At 42.1% G+C, this 24,183-nt stretch overlaps 1 protein-coding gene across 2 annotated transcripts in view; it reads right to left on the bottom strand.

Annotated features, from left to right (window-relative positions):
- gramd2ab (GRAM domain containing 2Ab) overlaps window positions 1-24,183 on the bottom strand; it is a 74,497-nt gene that overhangs the window by 12,798 nt on the left and 37,516 nt on the right. For both annotated transcript variants that reach the window (XM_014123957.2, XM_014123958.2), the window contains 6 exons: window positions 17,206-17,263; window positions 15,396-15,468; window positions 14,037-14,140; window positions 5,375-5,473; window positions 1,594-1,665; window positions 832-894 (listed from right to left, as the gene is read on the bottom strand). In XM_014123957.2, the coding sequence (XP_013979432.1) occupies window positions 832-894; window positions 1,594-1,665; window positions 5,375-5,473; window positions 14,037-14,140; window positions 15,396-15,468; window positions 17,206-17,263 (469 nt within the window). The remainder of the gene's footprint in view (window positions 1-831; window positions 895-1,593; window positions 1,666-5,374; window positions 5,474-14,036; window positions 14,141-15,395; window positions 15,469-17,205; window positions 17,264-24,183) is intronic.

The following is a 24,183-nucleotide window of genomic DNA, read 5'->3' as shown; positions in this document are numbered from 1 at the left end:
GCCACAGGTGTCTCAAGTTTTGAGGGAGCATGCAACTGGCATGCTGACTGCATGAATGTCCACTAGAGCTGTTGCCAGAGAATTTAATGTTAATCTCTCTACCATAAACCGCCTCCATCGTCGAAATCCATAGATTAGGTCCTAATGAATTTATTTCAATTGACTGATTTCCTTATACAGTATGAACTGTAACTCAGTAAAATCTTAGAAATGATTGAATGTTGCATTTATATTTTTGTTCAGTATAGTAGTGCAATTTACTACTATGAGAGTCACGTTGAGTAATGTGTAGGGGCATATTCAAAACACTTAAAGTTAGCACTCCAGTCTCCTTGCAGTAGTGTCTAAAAAAAACCATTTTGCTCAAACATTTTTTTTTACCATAGTGTGTGTACTTTACTGTGCTCATACTTGGGATATTGCTTTTCAACACTAAAAGTAAAAAAATAGACATCTTTAACAAATGCCTAACTCTGACTTGCATAACGCTAATGCTACACTACATTACCCCATCTATCTCTTTGACCCTACACACACTTACTATAAAGTACAGGGATGCTGTAAATTGCACATTGCCAAGTTCAATTTATGGTCCTTGGCAGCTGGTCAACAAACAGTAGCAGATGGATCTAGACTGTTGTGTAAAGCAGGGTGGGTTGCACCACAACTGTATCCTGGGTGCGGGTCTGTGTTTGATCTCTTGCTAACTCCTTGTCACTCATTCCATGAAGAGTTGGTAAGAGAGCAGAACTGCCTGTCACCCAGGCTACCATATCTATCCTACTGTACTGCACCCAGAGTAGTGTAGTTTAGTGTACTGGCTGGGCTTACCATAGATAGTGAGCTAGGCTCCTCCATGTACTGCTTCAGGCTAAGGCTTTTCTTCCCATTCACCTAAGGAGGAAAATAAGGTTACATTGTAACTGCAGTAATTATTAGTTCTCTATTGTGTAACTACAATGTAACTACACAACAGTATTGATATCCACGATATCTGCTCAATCTTACAGACCATAGATGAGGTAAAGAGGTCAATGGAACTCGACCAAAACAATGGAAATGCCATGGAAACGGGTGGGGGAAAGATCCAGAATTGCCTCATTGCCCCCAAGCAAAATTAGCCCATTTAAGCTATTGTTTATGTGTATTTCACACTATGTTGAGGTAGAAATCGGTGTATAATGCTTGTGTGGATGTCAACCCCAATACATGTACATATCATCATCACCAATCATCTACATTTCAGTAAAAAACATTTGACTGCCACCAACAATTTCTGTATGCTAGCTATGCCATCAGCTTATACGAACGGGAGCTAGCATTTAGCAACCACTTTTTCTAAACCTGAAAAGGCACAACTTTCTAAATGTTATGCACTGAAAACAGCCAAATGTATCCAAATGGGACTTTAGTAACCACATTGTGGGCCCGTTACAATACAGCAACCATGATGGATTTGGCAAATATCAACCTGGTTAGTGTGCGCCAATCCGGCAAACTTCTTCTCTCCCCCAAGGTCTGCGTTCCATTGACCTTTTTACCACATCTATTGGTATACCTTTGCCAATGGCATATTATGAGGTTATTTCGTACCTGAAGGTGTGTACAGATCCTCCTGAGGACATCGTAGACACTGTCTCGGGACAGCAAGGACACAAACACATACTGCAAGACAGAACAAGACACTTGGGTAAAAAAAAAAAAAACTTTAGCTCCACTATCTTTGATAATCTATTACAGCAGATGTGAAGATGCACAGGTTATCAACAAAGTTAGATTTCTCACTTGTCAACTGACATTTGTATGACATGCAACGCCTGAGTAGCTTCAGCCAATCCAGCTGTGCACTAGATAAATGAAACAGTTATCTGAGAGCTGTCTCTGCCACTCAGTTTCACTAATTCATGAAAGACAAAACAAAGCCAGGTGGCAGCCAGCAGCTTTAGCCATCATCACTAAGGACCATAAAACCCCATAAAAGGTGTTTGCTGTGTCAGGAGCCCTGTTACATCACACCACTAACTTGTACAAGAACAAGAACAGACTATTAAGTTACCGTTTGAAACAAAACACAAGCACCCTGATCGCTGTACATTCCTTTTTATAATCAAATGTTTTTATTTATAATAATAACTGTTAGAAAACAAGAATACAGATACACAGAATGAAGTTACAACCCCCCAACCCAATCCCACCCCATTGAGGACCCAATGGATCTAATTAAATAAAGAAAAACAAACAAAACCAAAAAACTCAAAAGCAATACATCCCAAAGTGATTAAGTAGCAAGAAGCCATTGGGTCAACGTGTCTTCTTTAAGCTCTGTGAATGCGAGCTGTAGACTACTCCATATAAATCACATCCAAAAATATTAAGATTCATTCAGTGTGGAGGCTTCCATCATACAGCAAGAAGAATGGGCTTCTGACACAGAGATAAATTAAGTACAGAAACAGCTGTTCATTACTTTACAAATAAACTACTCATATCCTCAAAGCAAACACCTCTGAAGAACTGTATATTGTCAATAAGGTGAACATGGATGTGACCTTTGACCTTTCAAGGTCCAATAGCACCATTTTTATCTCAATATCAAATCATTTCTGAGTAACAATTAAGTACCTTACTGTGATTGTTTTCCATTAAAATAGTAAAAAAGGAACAAAAATAGCTATGAGCAAAGAGCAATTTTTCAAGCAAGAATTTTGCTAGGACTGTCTGGGAGTGGTCAGAGTTCGGGAGGGGAAACCTAGCTATTATTGGCAGAGAGGTTTGGAACTCTTTCTTATTGGTATATTAACACATTTAATGCCTGGTCACCAAAACTCCATCCTACAAAAACAGGCTGAAATTTCAGGTGGTCTTTTCACACAAATGTTCACAATTTTACATTATTATTCCTACCTCATAGTGTGGAAAATCAGGTAAATCACGTTTTTGACTGAACTGGGTCTTTAACCTGATATGTTGTATGTTCTCAAATCAGAGCAGTGTCTGTTGAGAACAAACTACAGGTACAGTAACTACCAAAATAAAGGACACATCAACATAAAGTGTCTTAACCACCTTGAGTGGAAAAAAAAAAAATCTACATAAAAATATGTTGGTTTAAGCTAAAGATATCTGATATTTGCATTGGACGCGTCTCAATCCACCGCATCCGCCGATGTCACACTTCCGCATCTGCGGTGAAAGGTGACAGACCTAGAGCGGTGTTTGTCAGACCATGAGACATCCTGAAAATCGGACTTCTCACAAAATCGTCTGTAGTTTCTGAACGGTTAGGCCTCCAGACTATTATGGTGAGACTCATGAACATGATGGTGCTCTCCATTTTGCTCTACGACTCCCACAAGCGTTTTGGGATTCGTCTGAAGTCGGCGCAGCCGATCTGCCAACTTCTGTCTGCAGCGTCCGAACAGTTTGACCTACACACTATGACCCCTAGTTTATTTGGCTCTAGGATGCCCACAGGCCTCACAAGACTCGTCTGAAGGTCACCCAGTACCAGTAAAATAAAATTATGGAAATACAGTACAAGTCAAAAGTTTGGACACCCCTACTCATTCAAGGGTAATTTCTACATTGTACAATAATAGTGAAGACATCAACACTATGCAATAACACATATGGACTCACGCAGTAAACAAAAAAGTGTTAAAAAAATCAAATATATTTCAGATTTTAGATTCTTCATAGTAGCCACCCTTTGCCTTGATGACAGCTTTGCAAACTCTTGGCATGCTCTCAACCAGCTTTATGAGGTAGTCACCTGGAATGCATTTCAATTAACAGGTGTGCTTTGTTAAAAGTACATTTGTGGAGTTTCTTTCCTTTCTTAATGCGTTTCAACCAGTCAGTTGTGTTGTGACAAGGTAGGGTTGGTATAGAGAAGATAGCCCTATTTGGTGAAAGACCAAGTCCATATTATGGCAAGAACAGCTCAAATAAGCAAAGAGAAGCAATTTGACCATGAAGGCCTGATTCATGCAGTCTCCTCTGAACAGTTGATGTTGAGATGTGTCTGTTGCTTGAACTCTGAAGAATTTATTTGGGCTGGTAACTCTAATGAACTTATCCTCTGCAGCAGAGGTAACTCTGGGTCTTCCTTTCATGTGGCGGTCCTCATGAGAGCCAGTTCCATCATAGCTCTTGATGTTTTTTGCGACTGCACTTGAAGAAATTTCAAAGTTCTTGAAATGTTCCGCATTGACTGACCTTCATGTCTTAAAGTAATGATGGACTGTTATTTCTCTTTGCTTATTTGAGCTGTTCTTGCTATAATATGGATTTGGTCTTTACCAGATAGGGCCAAATACAATTTTTCCATCAAATAATTTTTTTATATATTTATTTTGATACTTCAAGGGGTCTTCAAATTCAAAATCAAATAGCTAAATGATCCTCGGTATGACCTTCTTAAAACAGCTTCCTGGAGTCGCCTCTTCACTGTTGACGTTGAGACTGGTGTTTTGCGGGTACTATTTAATGAAGCTGCCAGTTGAGGACTTGTGAGCCGTCTGTTTCTCGAACTAGACACTAATGTACTTGTCCTCTTTCTCAGTTGTGCACCGGGACCTCCCACTCCTCTTTCTATTCTGGCTAGAGACAGTTTGCGCTGTTCTGTGAAGGGAGTAGTACACAGCGTTGTACGAGATCTTCAGTTTCTTGGCAATTTCTCGCATGGAATAGCCTTCATTTCTCAGAACAAGAATAGACTGACGAGTTTCAGAAGAAAGTTCTTTGTTTCTGGCCATTTTGAGCCTGTAATCGAACCCACAAATGTTGATGCTCCAGTTACTCAACTAGTCTAAAGAAGGCCAGTTTTATTGCTTCTTTAATCAGGACAACAGTTTTCAGCTGTGCTAACATAATTGCAAAAGGGTTTAATAATTATCAATTAGCCTTTTAAATTGATAAACTTGGATTAGCTAACAACGTGCCATTGGAACACAGGAGTGATGGTTGCTGATAATGGGCCTCTATACACCTATGTAGATATTCCATTGAAAAAAATCTGCCGTTTCTAGCTACAATAGTCATTTACAACATTAACAATTTCTACACTGTATTTCTGATCAATTTGATGTTATTTTAAATGGACAGAAAATGTGCTTTTCTTTAAAAAACAAGGACATTTCTAAGTGACCCCAAACTTTTGAACGGTAGTGTATATACAGTATATATATTTAAAAAAATATTTTTTATACTGTTTGGACATAGGCGTCCCGAAAAAACACTTACCTGGCCTGCTCAATACTCTTCTATGCAGAAAAAACTCTTAAAGTGTTAGGGTTAACACCTAGATAATGCTAGCTGTCTGTGAGTGGTAGAGCCATATTGCATTGTGCTGCTGTACTATGCTGAGCCATACCTTCTGGCTGGTGTCCACAGTGATGGCCAACCCGTTAGGTACTAGGCCCGCTGTCCTGTGTTTCTTCACCAGCCGTACTGACACCACCGGAATGGCCACCTGTAGAGGAAAAGCAAACATGGTTAGCACCTGCACTTCATAGCATAATAGCATAGCATCCCTTTACTCCCGCAGCACTAGGAGAGCCAAGAGTGTCATGTTGACTAAAAACAAGTTAACTTTTTAAATGACTCTGCCATTGTTAAAGTCTCCCCCCCATCCTTGACAATTCCTAAAAAATACTTTCCCCCAAAAAATACTTGAATTCGCAACACTCAAAGCACAGTAATATATTTAACTCAAAAACCATAGCGGCCGTCAATGGCCTTTCTTATCTAACAATAATATTTCTGTCAGTACCGCAAAATTTACTTACTAATAAACCTGTTGTCATATTCGCGTGGCTATTGTCATCAAGCAGAAACCGGAAACAGGGTATTCTGTCATTTAATTTTTATATATTTGGGGCAGAAGAGCGATGATGTCGAGATGATTGACATAAGTAAACAGCAGATACATTTTTGGTGTTGTCGATGTTTAATGCTGTGAAACTTGTGGATTCGTTCTCAGATTAGCAAGTCATGTCACGATAACTTGGTTGGTACAGGTGAGAGCATCAGCGGTGGAGCTCGAATGATTGCTCTCTGTCTCTGAAATAGTTACAGTGTTTAGCTGTGTATAGTGTAGTCAGCTAACTAGTTGGCTGTTTTGTCTTGAAGAGGAACATGGAGGAAGAGGAAGTGGAAAAGGGACAGGAGGAGAGGAGGAACCAGAGTGAGAGAAGGAGGAAGAGGGAGAGCACACCCGAGAGGGGAGCCTACGTTTCCATGGAGTTTGTCTGCCCCAAGTCACAACATTCACCCTTTTACCACACAACATGTGCCTAAAGTGAAAGGCAGGGGGTTTGGAGTTGTTTTTAAAAGTGGTAGAAACTTCTATCTCTTCCAGACCTTGTAATGGATTACAACAAGAAAATGAGGAGTGTGGTTGACCATCTTGACCAACTGAGGAGCAATTACAGTGTTGGATCCACAGGCAAAAAATGGTGGAAGAATATGTTTTGGGGACGCTCAAAATGTCCATCATAAATGCGTACATTGTTTGCGGGACCCTGCAAAGGCCCCTTCCCAGAAACCGCAGGTGCTGGTCCCTGAAGGCATTCAAAATGCAGCTGTGTATTCACTTTGTGATATGACTACAGTGGAAGGAAGAGGGGACCCAAGAGGGTGGCACCAGGGCGTGTGGACCGAGTTGTAACTCATAATTTAAAAGCAGGTGAAGTTTGAAGGGCTTTTTACTTTTTAAAATTGTCTCTGAACAGTTGTTTTGTTTCTTGTCTCTACCTAATACTTATTGCATTCACTGAATTGTTGTCAAAGTAGGCTACTATTTCTACATTTTGTGTCCAGCCTGGTCTGTACTAAATCTTATTGAGAGAGGTTATCTGCATTTTGAAATAGTCTCTGAATAGTTGTTAGCATTTTTACTACAAATTTACTACAATGTAAATACTCTAGGGATTTTTGTTGGGTTGCGTGTTAATCGTTTTTTGATAGTGAGTGTCTTTACACAATTGACAAAATCTGTCTTTTTCCTATTGACATGAATGTAGTGTAATATCAAATAAGATGTTGTGCTCTTTAAAACTAAGATCATTTGTAATTGTCATTTGTTCTTTGTTTTTGAGCTGTGTCTGTTTGTTTGAAATGTGTGAGAAAATGTGCATTATTTTGAAAATTCTCAATAATCTACAGCAGCATTATAGAATTGTATTGGGGTCACACACACACAAACACACATCATCATCATGACACTATACTATATATAATATATTTTTTTAATGAAGCCCTTAGTGGCCAGATTATGAACTGGGATACAATGTCTATCAGACGGATGGATAATCAGACAGGAGAGAGTACACGAAAAAGACGTTCATGAATATGTTCATAGATGGGTCAGGTTATAAACATAAAGGCTATATAGGGTACACACTTCAATACCCATGGTCAGATTACTTTCATAGATGGTAAGAGGTCAAAGTATGTGGTACAGAGTTCGCCAATGTTAGCTGATTAGTTACGGAGCTGTGACAGATTCCAGATTAATTGCATCGGTAGAAACACAACAACAAAACAAGCAACTTGCTAGCTGGCTATGTAAACAAATATCACTGCAACTCAATATCATATGAGCTAAACTGCACGGGCATCTACCTTAACGCGACACGTAAGCTGTGAAATAGTAGGAAAACTAGGCAATGTATGGCCTATGAATATCTGTATCTAGCAAACACGACAAACCATGACTTAAACCCAACAGATAAATGCGAATTACTCTAATTTCGATGGCTAGTTAGCTGGTTGTCTGTAAGGCTAGCTAGTGAAAGTGACAGCTGAGGTTGACGCTTTCCAAATTTACCGCCACACACAACTTTTCTTGCCTGACAAACTAGCTGGCTAGCTAGCTATAGCAAGCCGCTTGAGCCGTTTCCATATCAATTACATCAGTAGAAACAAGACATAACAACAAATTAGTTAGCTGACTATATACAGATAAACCACTCCGCTGCCCCTTGTGCCCCCTACTGCTGGCCAGGTGTATTTATTTGAAGGATCGGTATGATGTGCAATTAAAAGATTGTTTAAATGTGAAATTAACATGGTTGATTTTTTAAGGTTAGGGAGAAGTGCTGTGAATAGTGCCACTTTTTAGGATGTCAATATAAATTACTGTATTTATAGTTGTTTGTAATTTTGTCTTGTCTTTTAATCATTTGTGTTGTTCTTGAAAATCGAGGACCACATTGGAAACAAGCGTTTCAATGAATACTTTCAAGTGATATCCTCATTTCGCTGTATATGTCTGTTGCCCAAAATAAATTCCATTCAAACACCGCAACTATTTCCATGAGAGAGCAATCATTCAAGCTCCTGCTCCGCCGCTGATGTACTCGACTGTACCAAGCAAGTGATCATGACAGGATTTGCTAATATGAGAGCTATTCCCCAAGTTTCATAGCATCAAACGTCAACAACACCAAACATACATCTGCTGTTTACTTATTTCACTCACCTCGACATCATCACTTTCAAAGTGCAAAGACGTGTCCGAATCCTTATCACCAACCAACATAGATACAGCCTCTTCCACAGTGAAAAGTCGTGGCCACTTCAGTACCGTAATTTTGAGTAATTAAGTGATTTTTTCCCCCTATAAAAAGTCAAATGACAGCATACTCTGTTTCCGGTTGATGACAACAGCCACGCGAATACGACAACAGGTTGTTCGAAAGTTAATTTTGCGATATTGACACAGATATTATTGTTAGAAAAACAACGCTATAGTAATTTGAAGAAAGACGGCTGGTGGCCACTATGGGTTCTTAAGTGTTACATTGATGTGAATTTTTGGTGATCCCTTTCTGAAGTACCCAAGACTACTTTATTTCAAAATTTCAGCATGACAACGAACATAAGACCAAAAATCCGACTTTGGGAAAAGCCGGCCTACAAGTCTCAGCTTCATCACAGAGTGAATTGTTTAGTTCTAATGTCATTCTGTAGTTTTTTTCTGTACTTTTCCCAAGTATTTTACACCACGCATTATTACTCAGACAAATTATTGCTCAGGGTGGCCAAAATAATACCATCAAGTACATTTTGTGGAGCGTCAAAGGGGTTAACAACCCTGTGAAATGTAAAAGGGTGCTGACAAGTGCACGACAACGCCCAAAAGTTTGGACACACCTACTCATTCAACAGTTTTTCTTTCTTTTTATTATTTTCTACATTGTAGAATAATAGTGAAGACAACAAAACTATGAAACAACACATGGAATCATGTAGTAACCAAATAATTGTTAAACAAATCAAAATATATTTTATATTTGAGATTCTTCAAAGTAGCCACCCTTTGCCTTGATGACAGCTTTGCAAACTCTTGGCATTCTCTTTCCCAACAGTCTTGAAGGAGTTCCCACATATGCTGAGCACTTATTGGCTGCTTTTCCTTCACTCTGCGGTCCAACTCATCCCAAACCATTTCAATCGGTTTGAGGTTGGGTGAATGTGGAGGCCAGGTCTGATGCGTCACTCCATCACTCTGCTTCTTGGTCAAATAGCTCTTACACAACCTGGAGGTGTGTTGGGTCATTGTCCTGTTGAAAAACAAATGCTAGTCCCACTAAGTGCAAACCAGATGGGATGGCATATCGCTGCAGAATGCTGTGGTAGCCATGCTGGTTAAGTGTACCTTGAATTCTAAATAAATCTCAGACAGTGCCACCAGCAAAGCACCCCCACACCATCACACAACCTCCTCCATGCTTCACGGTGGCAACAACACATGCGGAGATCATCCGTTTACCTACTCTGTGTCTCACAAAGACACGGCAGTTGGAACCAAAAATCTCATCAGACCAAAGGACAGATTTCCACCTGTCTAATCAAATCAAATCATATTTGTCAAATCAAATTGTATTTGTCACATGCACTGAATACAACAGGTGTAGACCTTACTGTGAAATGCTTACTTACAAGCCCTTAACCAACAATGCAGTTTTAAGAAAATACCTAAAAAAAAGTAAGCAATAAAAAAAATAACAAATAATTAATGAGCAGCAGTAAAATAACAATAGCGAGGCTATATACAAGGGGTACCGATACAGAGTTAATGTGCAGGGCACCGGTGTCGAGGTAATTGAGGTAATATGTACATGTAGGTAGAGTTCTTAAAGTTACTATGCATAGATAATAACAGAGAGTAGCAGCAGCGTAGAAGGGGGGTTGGGGGGCAATGCAAATAGTCTGGGTAGCAATTTGATTAGATTTTCAGGAGTCTTAAGGCTTGGGGGTAGAAGTTGTTTAGAAGCCTCTTGGACCTAGACTTGGCCCTCCGGTAACCCTTGCCATGAAGTAGCAGAGAGAACAGTCTATGACTTGGGTGGCTGGAGTCTGACAATTTTTAGGGCCTTCCTTCCTCTGACACCGCCTGGTATAGAGGTCCTGGATGGCAGGAAGCTTGGCCCCGGTGATGTACTGGGCCGTACGCACTACCCTCTGTAGTGCCTTGCGGTCGGAGGCCGAGCAGTTGCCATACCAGGCAGGGATGCAACCAGTCAGGAAGGTGCAGCTGTAAAACCCATGCCAAATCTTTTCAGTCTCCTAAGGGGGAATAGGTTTTGTCGTACCCTCTTCACGACTGTCGTGGTGTAACGTCGATGAGAATGGGGGCGTGCTCAGTCCTCTTTTTCCTGTAGCTCCTTTGTCTTGATCACGTTGAGGGAGAGGTTATTGTCCTTGCACCAAACGGTCAGGTCTCTGACCTCTTCCCTATAGGCTGTCTCATCGTTGTTGGTGATCAGGCCTACCATTGTTGTGTCATCGGCAAACTTAATGATGGTGTTGGAGTCGTGCCTGGCCGTGCAGTCATGAGTGAACAGGGAGTACAGGAGGGGACTGAGCACGCACCCATGAGGGGCCCCCGTGTGGAGGATCAGCGTGGCAGATGTGTTGTTACCTACCCTTACCACCTGGGGGCGGCCCGTCAAGAAGTCCAGGATCCAGTTGCAGAGGGAGGTGTTTAGTCCCAGGGTCCTTAGGTTAGTGATGAGCTTTGAGGGCACTATGGCGTTGAGCGCTGAGCTGTAGTCAATGAATAGCATTCTCACATAGGTGTTCATTTTCTCCAGGTGTGAAAGGGCAGTGTGTGGAGTGCAATAGAGATTGCATCATCTGTGGATCTGTTGGGGCGGTATGCAAATTGAGTGGGTCTAGAGTTTCTGGGATAATGGTGTTGATGTGAGCCATGACCAGCCTTTCAAAGCATTTCATCGCTACAGACGTGAATGCGCTGAATACTTATGGGTCCTTATGGGTCCTTAACCAACAATGCAGTTAAGAATTTTTTTTAAAAGTATTTACTAAAATAAACTGAAATAAAAAAATATTTGTCCATTGCTCGTGTTTCTTGGCCCAGGCAAGTCTCTTCCTCTTATTGGTGTCCTTTAGTAGTGGTTTCTTTGGAGCAATTCGACCATGAAGGTCTCCTCTGAAAAGTTGATGTTGAGATGTGTCTGTTACTTGAACTCTGTGAAGCATTTATTTGGGCTGCAATCTGAGGTGCAGTTAACTCTAATTAACTTATCCTCTGCAGCAGAGTTAACTCTGGGTCTTCCTTTCCTGTGGCGGTCCTCATGTGAGCCAGTTTCATCATAGCGCTTGATTGTTTCAGCGACTGCACTTGAAAAAACGTTCAAAGTTCATTTTCTCCATTTACTGACCTTCATGTCTTAAAGTAATAATGGACTGTCACTTCTCTTTGCTTATTTGAGCTGTTCTTGCCATTATATGGAATAGGTCTTTTACCAAATAGTGCTATCTTCTGTATACCACCCCTACCTTGTCACAACACAACTGATTGGCTAAAACTCATTAAGAACAAAATAAATTCCACAAATTAACTTTTAACAAGGCACACCGGTTAATTGAAATGCATTCCAGGTGACTACCTCATGAAGCTGGTTGAGAGAATGCCAAGTGTGCAAAGCTGTCATCAAGGCAAAGGGTGGCTACTTTGAAGTATCTCAAATAGAAAATATATTTTAATTTGTTTAACACTTTTTTGGTTACTACATAATTCCATATGTGTTGTTTCATAGTTTTGATGACTTCACTATTATTCTACAATGTAGAAAATAGTAAAAATAAAGAAACTCTTGCATGAGTAGGTGTGTCTGAACTTTTGACTGGTACTGTATATGAAATGTATTTACTAGAATGTTGACGTTCAAAAGACACGTCATTGGCCCGGAGGGGGGACCAATGGGGCCAGGCTTTTCTAGTGTTAAGCGTAGCATCCCTTCACTCCCTTAGTGATCAGTCAGTCAACAAGGACACATTAAGGTAACATTGTTATTTGCACATTCTCATTGCAATAGCATTATTGTTGCATATTGAGAGCCACTAACATGGACATTATATTCTACCCAATCCATTCATACATGGGAAATCTGAGCCGGATGACTTGCAAACATTTCGAACAAGCATTTTATTCTGTACAGAACAGTGTTTGGGATGCCATTAGGTTAGTTAAGAGTAGACATACGGCACATGACAAAAATGAGCTGTGTGACCTTTACGCTACATAACTATGCACCCCAATCTTGGGACTTTGTGCCCATTTAAAGAAAGGGGGAGTAGAACGGGTCAAAACAAACAGTGTGAGAAAAGGAACAAATAAAGGTCTATTCCAGCGGGAGTGTACACACAGTGAGTGCTTGATAGTTGGGTTCAGGGTGAGTTGACACCGTGCTTAATCTTCAGTCACTTCAAATGACTGGCTGGTTAATGGGTCTTTGAGCTTAAAATAGCCTTGTTAGGTTTATGCTTTATCAGTTCAATAGAATTCTGTTATTTCATAGAAATACAATACAAATATTCTAGAATTGGTGCCAAATACCCTTTCCTCTTGAAAACATTTTTACACTTGACTGACCAACAATTGTATTATTCAGAACTTATTATCCCTTTCACAACTACATTTTATGTTGTATTCCGTGATGTCATGGAAAGTAATGATTTGTAAATAAGGAAATTGGTGCTCAACTTAATTTCCTTTACTGTAAATGGACTCAACATCTTGTAAAACTGTTTGCTGTTCAATAAATAACCTGACTATCATGTCACTTTATTGTACTTATTTCAATACCTACATCAAACAGGCCATATCTCATGTTGAACGTTACTCTTGTAACATTTCATTTTTCAAGCTCAATTATCTGAACTAGGAAACGTGAGCGAATAAGCAGTTTCAACGATGGACATAATAGAGGGAAACCTGCATGCAGTGCGATTCATTTGAATGTCTTTTGTGTTCAGGTTGTTAAGTGCAGAGGATAAAAGTCTCTATCAGACATCCTAATTCTCTATTTCAAAGAGAGAAACCTTCAGCAATTGAACAGAGAAACATCCATTTATGTTGAATGATCTCTAGTCAATGGAAAGTGTGGAGGTAAAAATGAGAACCTGTTATCAACGGGAATGATCATACCAACAATGCTATATAAGCATTGATAGGTATGATGATGATAAGTCTATTATTTATTTTCAACACAGGTCTTCATATTTGGTGTGTTTGTAAATTAAATCTGCCAGAGTGCGCTAGCAAGCTAATGTTGGCTAGCTCGCTAGCTACTTCCAGACTCAAATGAGAGAACACCTCACTCTGACCATTTTACTCACCCTAGCAGAGCTGGTTAGGCTGTTTTCATGTTATCTAGAGCATTGGTGACTGTAACTGTGCTGCTGGCAACAATTTAATGACACTTTTTTACCGACGTTTACTGACACGGGCCATAAACAACAGGTGTTGAGCGTTCATAAATTCATCAGTTATTTTGCGCTCTGGCACACTCAAACGAGAGTGCTCTGAAATCGGAGTAGATAGCCAGAGTGAATTTACGAACGCACCCATTGTTAGAAGAGAGAAGCCATTTTGTGTCAAGGCTGAGGGCAGTTGCAATTCCTTCCCATTGTGAACCAGGCAGCATCAGCGTAACTGCTAACCAGGGAAGACCCACTGGAGCCAATGAACCACCACATCACCATGGCTGTTTGACACTCACCTTGATGTCCTTCCCAAAGAGGTTGGCATAGAAACACAGCCAGTTGCGGGAGATGTAGAGGCGGCCCTGAAGTAGGATGTCTCGGAGAAGAGCGCAGGAATACACTGGAAATGGGAGGGAAAAGAACCACAAATAAGACCAGGAATACCATAGAGATACAGTATAATAATGTTCTATTTCATTCTGTGGGGAATACACACCCCAGAGGGAGAATGCACAGAGCTGGAGACTAGCGTGGGATATATACGAGTTGGCTTCAAACCTACACATTGTGGCAGTGGGATACAGCTGAAGTGTATGGGATTGTGGACCACCGTTGGCTAGTGATGATTCCCTTTAGTATAGAAACACAACTCAACTTGAAATATCATTATGTCATTTAGGGCATGCATACTAACACGTCAATCTGTAGACGCCCATACCACAAATTACGAAAGAACCAAAAATAAACTCACTTCTGTTCTAACACAGATTATGAACTAACGTCACAAAATATGACTCATGACCAAAACACAAACAAACAGTCCAAAATGGCAATGTGTGATTGGAGAGGCTTTTGATCATGGCCTCATTATGGCCCCCGCACCTCTCTGATTCAGAGGGCTTTTGGCTTAAATGCGGTTCAATGCATTCAGTTGTCCAACTTCCATTTCCAGCTGAATGCAGCAGGCTGGTACAGGGTTCCTCACAGAGAGGAGAAAAGGGAGAGTGGTCAAAAGAGAGAGAGAGAGAGATGGAAAGAGAGAACAGTAATGAAAGAGAAGGGAGAGGAAGACACTCTGTGGAGTGGAAAGCAGCTGGCTAGGAAGCACTGTGAAGCCTGCTGTAAGGAGATGAGGACGTGATTCTAACAGCCAGCTGACAGTGATTTGCAATGAAAAAGGAATTGATTGACTTTGGCTCAAGTCACATAATCCCAAATGAATTGGTAACCTAAAAATACCACTTTGCCGGCTTTTTAGCGACTAGCGGGTTTGGCGTGGTTTATGATAGTGTGAATGTCCATATGCGGCAGAAGAAGTAAGGCATTGCAAGTTATATGAATAGCCTACATCTCAACTGTGGTACTGTAGCTGCACAGCCATATCTAGTTTAGTGTCAAGTCAACCCTTGCACATTAGAGTGATGCAAACCCTATTCAAACAAAGTGCAGTTCAGCACTCCCAATTCAAATGGTATTTTCTTGCACTGTATTTGATCTTCCCACAAATGTCATGCACACATTCATCCCAAGCCATCAGATGGCATACCACCTTGTATGAAGCAATGTACTGGGCATGCATTCTAACTACAGGAGTATTCTAGTATTATAGACAGAGTATATGATGTATAGACAGTGTTCAATTTCCCCTGACTTACCTTTCATGAGGATCTCCTCCTTGGGCACGGTCTGGAACAGCTTGTGGTACTGGGAATTGTACTTGCTGACGGTCTGTAAGGGGGAGACAGGGGTGAGACGGGGATAGACGGGGATAGACAGGGGATAGACAGGGGTGAGACAAGGGGAGACAAGGGGGAGACGGGGGAGGTTCCTTTCAGAAAATGTCCACTCACTGTTTTACTTCTCCCAAACGGAATCTTGTAATAAAGTTGATGGCCATGTGACTATATCACCTAAGCTTTTTTAACAGATTATGATTCAGCTCCTGTTATTATTTTGGAAGTGCATAAAACCCTTTCCAATCAATTAGGTTCCTCTCAGCCACGTGATCCTGCCCTGTCCTTTCCCTATGGGGGCTGGAGCTTTGGCATGCTACCCTACAGGATCATACACACACACACACACACACACACACACACACACACACACACACACACACACACACACACACACACACACACATAAAAAATGCACTCTTCCGCACACCCATTCACACACACGTGCACGCACAAAAGCAGGCAAGCGCACAAAAACACACACACCTGTTCCCCTGGTGCTGGTCGATCACTATACACTAGTCCCACACCCTCTCTGTTACACTGAGTTGTTTCATAACTCAGACACACTTCCTATGTCACAATGTGTTCTGACCCAATTGTTTATCCTGCGTAACATCTAACAGTGTTCCCTTCCCTTCTCTGTTCCTCTGTAGTGGTGCCACAGACAATCCCTTCTCCTCTTTGCCTCAACCTGGGTTATAACTTATAATTGTCATGGTTCCACCTGTCAGCAGAGGGCGGCAGAGATCGTCCTAGAGACATTAACAACACTCAGGTGTGTCCTATTTACTCGTTATGATTTCCCTGTTTAAAAGAGGCGTGTTTTCTATTGTCCTTTGCTGAAGCTTGAGTTATGTGCCGTGTGTGTTTGTCGCCTGAGTGAGTTTTCGAGACTTAGTGTGTTGGTTTCCCCAGCGTTACTGTGATCCTTCTGTTACCGTTTCTCAGTAAAATATTATGTTCCTCCTTAACCACTGATTCCTCATTTGGTCTCTTCTCTGCACCTGGGTCCAACCTCACCATGTCACAATAATAGATAAAGACGGAAACATCTGTGCTGGAAACATCTGTGGGTTATTTCCAAGGGATCATTTTCATCAGCCATTCTGAAGGGGAGTGATTGTTTGAATCAGTTCGATTGCAGGTGTGCGTGTGTCGGCGTGGGTCTGTGTGCGTATAAGACTGGAGAAATGGGTATTTAAATCAGAAGACATATGGTCTGATCCATTCAGAGCTTAATTTAACCCTCACATACTTTTTAAACCTGTATGTGAAGCTTGCACTAGAAAACCTTGGACAATAATAAACATTTGAAATCGTTTCAAATGCAAATCCCTGAAACTCATACTGTATGCGTACAATATTACGTGGACTTGTGAGCGTGCTAAAATCATTGAAAATAAATACTTCATAAGATTTCAAATGTATTAGCTGACACTTATACTATGCATATACAATATTCTGTGGACTGGTGAACTTACTATTACCATGCTAAATAACTTGCCATAAACTCATTCCTTTGTTATGACAAAATACCATGTCTTGCTTACAATCGGGTAAAGACAGTATTTCTGTGTGATAGTTCAAGTACAACTACATGCGTCCTTACTTTGTCTCTCCTATATATTTTCTTACACATGAATGAAGCGCTCCATTACTTCTTTATGCTGACAATACCGTGTAAACGATGACAAACAGTGGGAATCCAGACACGGGAATAATGACTCACCGAGCCCCTGTAGCATTTCTTGACATCTTCATAGGTCAGGTCATCAATCAGTTGCAGCCTGTAGAGGAGAGAAACACCGAGAAGTTTTAGGAGTGGTGACACAGTTTCTATGGTTTGTCACTGTCAGAAAAAGAAATATGTAGGAAAAAAAAGAATAATCTGACTGTTGTGCCATGTTCAGCTCAGTCCGGATGGTTACAATCTCCCCCAAGTCTACAAGATACAGGACTTTCAGTACAGAGCAAAAGCTGTGATGATGATGATGATGATGATGCATTTGTTCTTAAATGTATCCTCCATATAGTCTTTAAGCAGAGGACGACTATGATAGCATGTACTGTTGAACTGCCGATGATGGACAAAATGAGCCTTATATTTGAGTGGCACGCACACACACACACACACACACACACACACACCACCTAAACAATCATTACAACCATTAATAAAAGACAGGGACATGCAAATGGACACACACAGACAAACACACACACACACACACACACACACACCTCAAACAGGTCATCGGTGTGAATGTAAATGCTTAGGTAATATGAAAAGTGTGTTTATGTAAAGTCAGATTGTGAAAGTCAAGTAAAAGACAAACAGTTTAGCAGATGTCTCTATTGGCCAAGTCCTGACCCGACACACACACGCACACACCCGCATGCGCGCACACACACACACACACACACACAGACAGACACACACAGACAGACGGACGGACACGCACACACACACACCTAAAGTGATTGATACTGACCACTAGAGCCCAAAGTAGACTCCCTCTAATATCCCTAAGGGCCTATTATAGCTTGGAGAGGCTACTTCCCATTCACAGCTCAAGCCTGGCATATTGTACTGTTTGTGTCTTCGGGGCCACAATACTACACAATGAAGACGAGCAAGTAATTTGCTGTTCGGGTAAGTTTTTCAAAAACATGAAATCACACAAAAGGTGTCTGGACCCTTCTATAACATGCCATTTAAATCAAAAACAGAGATTTGGTTGTAAAAACAGAACTACTCCTAAACCATAATAATAATTTCAGCTCTATAGATTTTGGACGGTGGTCAATGAGGGAGAATAAAGCCTTCAGACAGGTTGTGACTGGTTTTCATTGATAGGCCACTGTGTCATTATCACTCTCTCCAGGTATTCTATTGTGGTTCAGGGGCTAGACTAGAACGTCATAGTGACAGTCTAATGTGACAGGGAACCACCTACTGTATATGCAAACAGAGAACATTCTGAATGGTTTCTACATGTGTAACGGCTGTCTTCAGAAATGAACCAAGGCGCAGCAGGTATGTGAATACTCATATTTAATTACCCAACAAAAGGAGTAAAGCATCCACAGGAAACAATAAACACAACAGCAGCAACAGTTTGCAGGCTAATAAACGCAGTGCAAAACAACCACCCACAACCCCAAAGAAAAACACACACACCTATATAGGACTTCCAATCAAAGGCAACTATACACACCTGCCTTCAATTGGAAGTCCCAATCATCAACCCAACATTTAACAAACACAAACCACCTGCCACATCCTGACCAAGACTAACACAATTACGCCCTCTGCTGGTCAGGACGTGACAGTACCCCCCCTCAAGGTACAGACCCCGGGATGGACCTAAAAAAAGAAAACACAAGAAAATCCCCAATACCCCAACAAAACCAACAAACAATAACCCCTAAACAATAAGGGAGGGAAGGGAGGGTGGTTGCCGTCATTGTGCTACACCCTCCCTCCCCAAGCCACCTATCCTGGAGGTGGCTCAGGTGCAGGACGTGGACCTTGCTCCACCTTCGGCGTCGCCCACTTTGGTGGCGCTGATAGCTGCGCCGGGCAGACGGGCCACTCGGGCTGACCCTGGCAGACGGATCACTCGGGCTAGGTCGGAGGGCATGCAGGCCACTCGGGCTGGGTCGGAGGGCAGGAGGGTCACTCGGGCTGGGCCGGAGGGCAGGAGGGCCACTCGGGCTGGGACGGAGGGCCACTCGGGCTGGGCCGGAGGGCAGGAGGGCCACTCGGGCTTGGCAGGGCCGGGCAGGAGGGCCACTCGGGCTTGGCAGGGCCGGGCAGGAGGGACACTCGGGCTTGGCAGGGCCGGGCAATCTGGCCGCTCTGGCAGCTCCGGGCAGTCTGGCCGCTCTGGGCAGTCTGGCCGCCCTGGCAGCGCCGGGCAGTCTGGCCGCCCTGGCAGCGCCGGGCAGTCTGGCCGCCCTGGCAGCGCCGAGCAGTCTGGCCGCTCTGGCGACTTACGACTGGCGGGCAGCTCTGGCGACTTACGACTGGCGGGCAGCTCTGGCGACTTACGACTGGCGGGCAGCTCTGGCGACTTACGACTGGCGGGCAGCTCTGGCGACTTACGACTGGCGGGCAGCTCTGGCGACTTACGACTGGCGGGCAGCTCTGGCGACTTACGACTGGCGGGCAGCTCTGGCGACTTACGACTGGCGGGCAGCTCTGGCGACTGGCGAGGCTGGGCTGACACACTAGACTCCTGATGCGTGGGGCTGGTATTGGACGTGCCAGCCTGGAGACACGCACCTCCATGCTAGTGCGTCTAGCGGGAAACACCGGACCGAAAGGGCGCACTGGCGGTCTTGATTGCAGGGTTGGCATCACCCCTTCCGGCTCGATGCTCACCTTGCCCTGGCACCTGCGGGGCGCTGGTACTGGGCGAACTGGGCTGTGCGTCCGTATAGGCGAGATGGTGCGTACCTCAGCGTAACATGGCGCCCTCCACCTCATACGCACCTCCCTGTAGTCACGGGTAGCTGGCTTACGGCTCTTCCCTGGCCTGGCCAAGCTACCCATGTGCCCCCCCCAAAAAAATTATTGGGGGTGCCTCTCGGGTTTCCTTAGCTCCCTTAACTTGTCCTCCCAGAATTGTCTTTCGTCCTGCCAGGTCCATTCCTCCATTTTCTTCTCCTGTGGCTTCCTCCTCTTCTGCTGCTTGGTCCTGGTTTGGTGGGTGGTTCTGTAACGGCTGTCTTCAGAAATGAACCAAGGCGCAGCAGGTATGTGAATACTCATATTTAATTAACCAACAAAAGGAGTAAAGCATCCACAGGAAACAATAAACACGACAGCAGCAACAGTTTGCAGGCTAATAAACGCAGTGCAAAACAACCACCCACAACCCCAAAGAAAAACACACACACCTATATAGGACTTCCAATCAAAGGCAACTATACACACCTGCCTTCAATTGGAAGTCCCAATCATCAACCCAACATTTAACAAACACAAACCACCTGCCACATCCTGACCAAGACTAACACAATTACGCCCTCTGCTGGTCAGGACGTGACAACATGATACCAAAACAAACTGCACAATAATTGGTTTTCACTAGATGTAGGCTGCTATAGAAACAAACAATAAGGCCCGAAGGGGCGTGGTATATGGCTAATATAATATACCACTGCTAATATACCACGGCTAAAGACTGTTCATATGCACAACGCAACGCGGTGCCTTTTTGCTATTATAAACTGGTTACTAACATAATTAGAGCAGTAAAAATAAAAGTTTTGTCATACCCATAGTATACGGTCTGATATACCACGGCTGTCAGCCAATCAGCATTCAGGGCTCGAACCACCCAGTTTATAATATAATATATATTCTATTAAGGAAACAGCAGCACTATACTATACCTAGATCTCTGCGTGTCCAGCTTTCCTTTCCCTATATGGCTAGTGTTGTGGTCTGATTCTGTCACTCCCCTTCACCACCGCAACAACTGAAGCGGTCCCCAAAATAGCATCTTCTAAAGAGCAGTGACAGTGTTTAACCCCATGTTGGGACAATCCTGTCTGTCACGTGCCATCGGATACCTGCCAGTCAGCTGGTGTCAGGCCACATGTACCCAGTCGGGGGTCATTCTCTCCATCTGTGTCTCTGTCAGCCAGGAGGTGAGGTGAGGCCCCCTCTACCACCAATGAGACAACGTATGTTGTAAGTGAGTCACTGTTGTAAGTGACTTTGGCTAAAAGCGTTTGCTAAATCGCATATACAGTATTATTTTCAGAGGAGAGCGGAGAGAAAGAAATGAGGACAGGAGCCAAGGACCAGAGAGGACAGCAGGGGCTGTCTAACAGGGGGGTCAACAGTAGCTGATTGACAACATAGTCAAGGTGACAGGTTGAGTCTGTCTCTGACTGAAACCAAGAACACTGTATCTAAGAATGCAGAAAATAAAAAAATATATTCGAAAAGATTTGACTCTGGTACCAGCAAGGTGCAGGCAGGGTCACATGATTCTGTATAATAATACTGTGTAAATAATCATTTTGAATTTGATCCTAAATGGTTTTAAAATGTGTGTCTGTCCTCAATTGGAACAGCTTTTTTGTTTATTTATATTAATTATCCAATCAAATCATATCTGTAAGGCATAGTCACGTGCAAGGTCTCGGTTCAAGCCCTATATAACCGATTTGATAACTGCCAGGGTTTGAATTACATACTGACTCCTAAAAGTGACCTAAAAATAGCGCTCCAATCCAATGTGGATATTTTTACAGTTTTTGGGGTTGTCCATGTTGATGTTATGCAACAGAAAACTGAAATGCAACAGAAAACTGTAATTTATACTGTAATTTGGGGTATTCTCAACAGAAAAATACGCCATCTCCAGACGTCCTCAGGCATGGATGGTTGTCGAGTACTGACTTGTATCACTGGTGACCTGGCTGATTGTTGTTTCTGTCTCATTAACATATTTAGAAGTGTGCCTTGTAATAGTGATGGGGGACAAAATCGACACAGTTACATAACGGGATATTATTTTTGAGGATATATCGCAACATTCTTCTTTACAACGTCACAATATCATTTTTGCGCTAGTTGGCTATACCTGTTCCAAAACGCAGGTATTTTTTTAAACAGTGAGTCAATATGTTGTATATCGTGGTATATCAGACCCTGATCAAAAATAGTTTTCTCATGTGTCTCTCTTGTCCCTCTGCAGCAGACACATAGTGGGCAATATGTTTGGAACATTGAATTGCAATAAAATCCCAGTATCGAATCACAATACATATAGAATCATGAGAATAGCAATACATATTGTATCGGCACCTAAGTATTGTGATAATATCGTATCGTGAGGTCCCTGGCAATTCCCAGCCCTACCTTGTAAGACACTATATTTTTTGCCCCCGTGAGTGAGAATGCTGTACCAATTTAACCCCTATGTGGTTATAGTGCACCATCAATTTAAAATGTATACAGATTGGAGTGGCAGCAAGTCTTAAACCTTAAATGATTGGGCATTTTGCCATGTCCTTTTGGTCTGTTTTGCCCTGTAGTAGCTGCCAGTTTGGAAGTCTATGTTATGGCCTCTAAAGTGCAAGCAATATAAAACACCAAATATGAATTAATATGCTTTAATGTATAAGCAGTTTACCTATCTGCTAACCTGCTTGCACCAATCCCTCGTAATTACAGTTAAATACTGTGAAATTCAAACCCCTCCCCTCAATGAATTTAAACCCCTCCCCTCAATGAATTTAATTCATTCATCCAGTCACTCATTCAGATTACGGTAGCATTTACATTTTTACAGTATAATACAGTCAATTTTACAGTATTGTACTGTGTGTCATAACAACAGTACTTGCTTTGATACCATATTTATATTAAAGTAGGTGTACTGTCATATGAAATAAAGAATTTGAGATAATGTGAGCTAATTACCCATATTGTCCCATTTACATTGTGTAATTTATTGACTGTCCCTAACTAGCCCCACAGATAGGCTATCCAAAGTAAAAACCAACTTTGCCACAGTCGCACACTGAAGCTAATTGGCAAAATTAGTTGGCTAGCTTGCTAGCTAGTATAGGCTACTTCCAGACACAAGACCTGGTTAGACTGTTTCAGTTTATCTAGAAGGGTGAGTGACTAACTGTGTACTGTTTTGGCAGAGTGAAAGTTCAAACGCTTCCCACGTTCGAACACACACACACAAAAGATCCCCACATCAAAGCACACCTCCAAGACCCAAATCTTGTTCTCAGGCGCATTTCCTAATGAGGAGAATTGAAACAGAGGCTATATCAGGAAGTTCAGCCTCCCTTTAAGTATTTTATTATTTATAAACATTAATATACACGTAAAGGCATTTATACTTTTTATAATCATTACAATTCATAAGCATTTAAACGTTCATGAGCTTTTAAATGGATTATTTGTGAACGCTATTATTATAAAGTGTAACAGAAAGCCTCTATATTCCCTGGATTTCTGAGGCCAACCACAGTTTGCTTGTTGCTTGCGGAGATGCCTTCCTTTAAAGAAATGCCAACCGTGGATCACGAGGCTAGGTAGGTATGATGACACCACTTTGGGCCGTGCCAACATTGCCAGACCAGACCTCCCCCCACTCCCTGCCTTCAGGGAAAAGAGAAGGCTGATCTAAACTGAAACAAGTATTAAACGGCTTCCTTTCACCACAGTCCTCTGTAATGTACTCCATTTATGAGACACACTACTGTATATACACGGTGCATTCGGAAAGTATTCACAACCCTTGACTTTATCCACATTTTGTTACGCTACAGTCTTATTGTAACATTCGTTGTGAGGAATGGACCAAGGCGCAGCGGGTTGAGTGCTCAAAATGAACTTTTAACGTGAACACTTATTAACAAACAAAAACAACAAAAACGATGAAAAAACTGTCTTGAAGGCAACATACAGCAAAACAAGAACAACCTCCCACAAAACTCCCATGAAAACAAACTCCTAATTATAGGACCTTCAATCAGAAGCAACGATTACCAGCTGCTTCCAATTGAAGGTCCAACCCCAATAAACTAAACATAGAACTACAATAGACTAGACAGAACATAGAACTATACTAACATAGAACAATACAAAAAACCCCGGAATACATAAACCAAACACCCCTCTACATACACATACAACCCGAACCATATAAAACAAATACCCCCT

This window comes from Salmo salar, chromosome ssa10, assembly GCF_905237065.1.
Source record: "Salmo salar chromosome ssa10, Ssal_v3.1, whole genome shotgun sequence".
In the NCBI taxonomy this organism is placed as follows: Eukaryota; Metazoa; Chordata; class Actinopteri; order Salmoniformes; family Salmonidae; genus Salmo; species Salmo salar.
The sequence above is the reverse complement of the archived record's forward strand: the minus strand, read 5'-3'. Positions and strand labels throughout refer to the sequence as shown.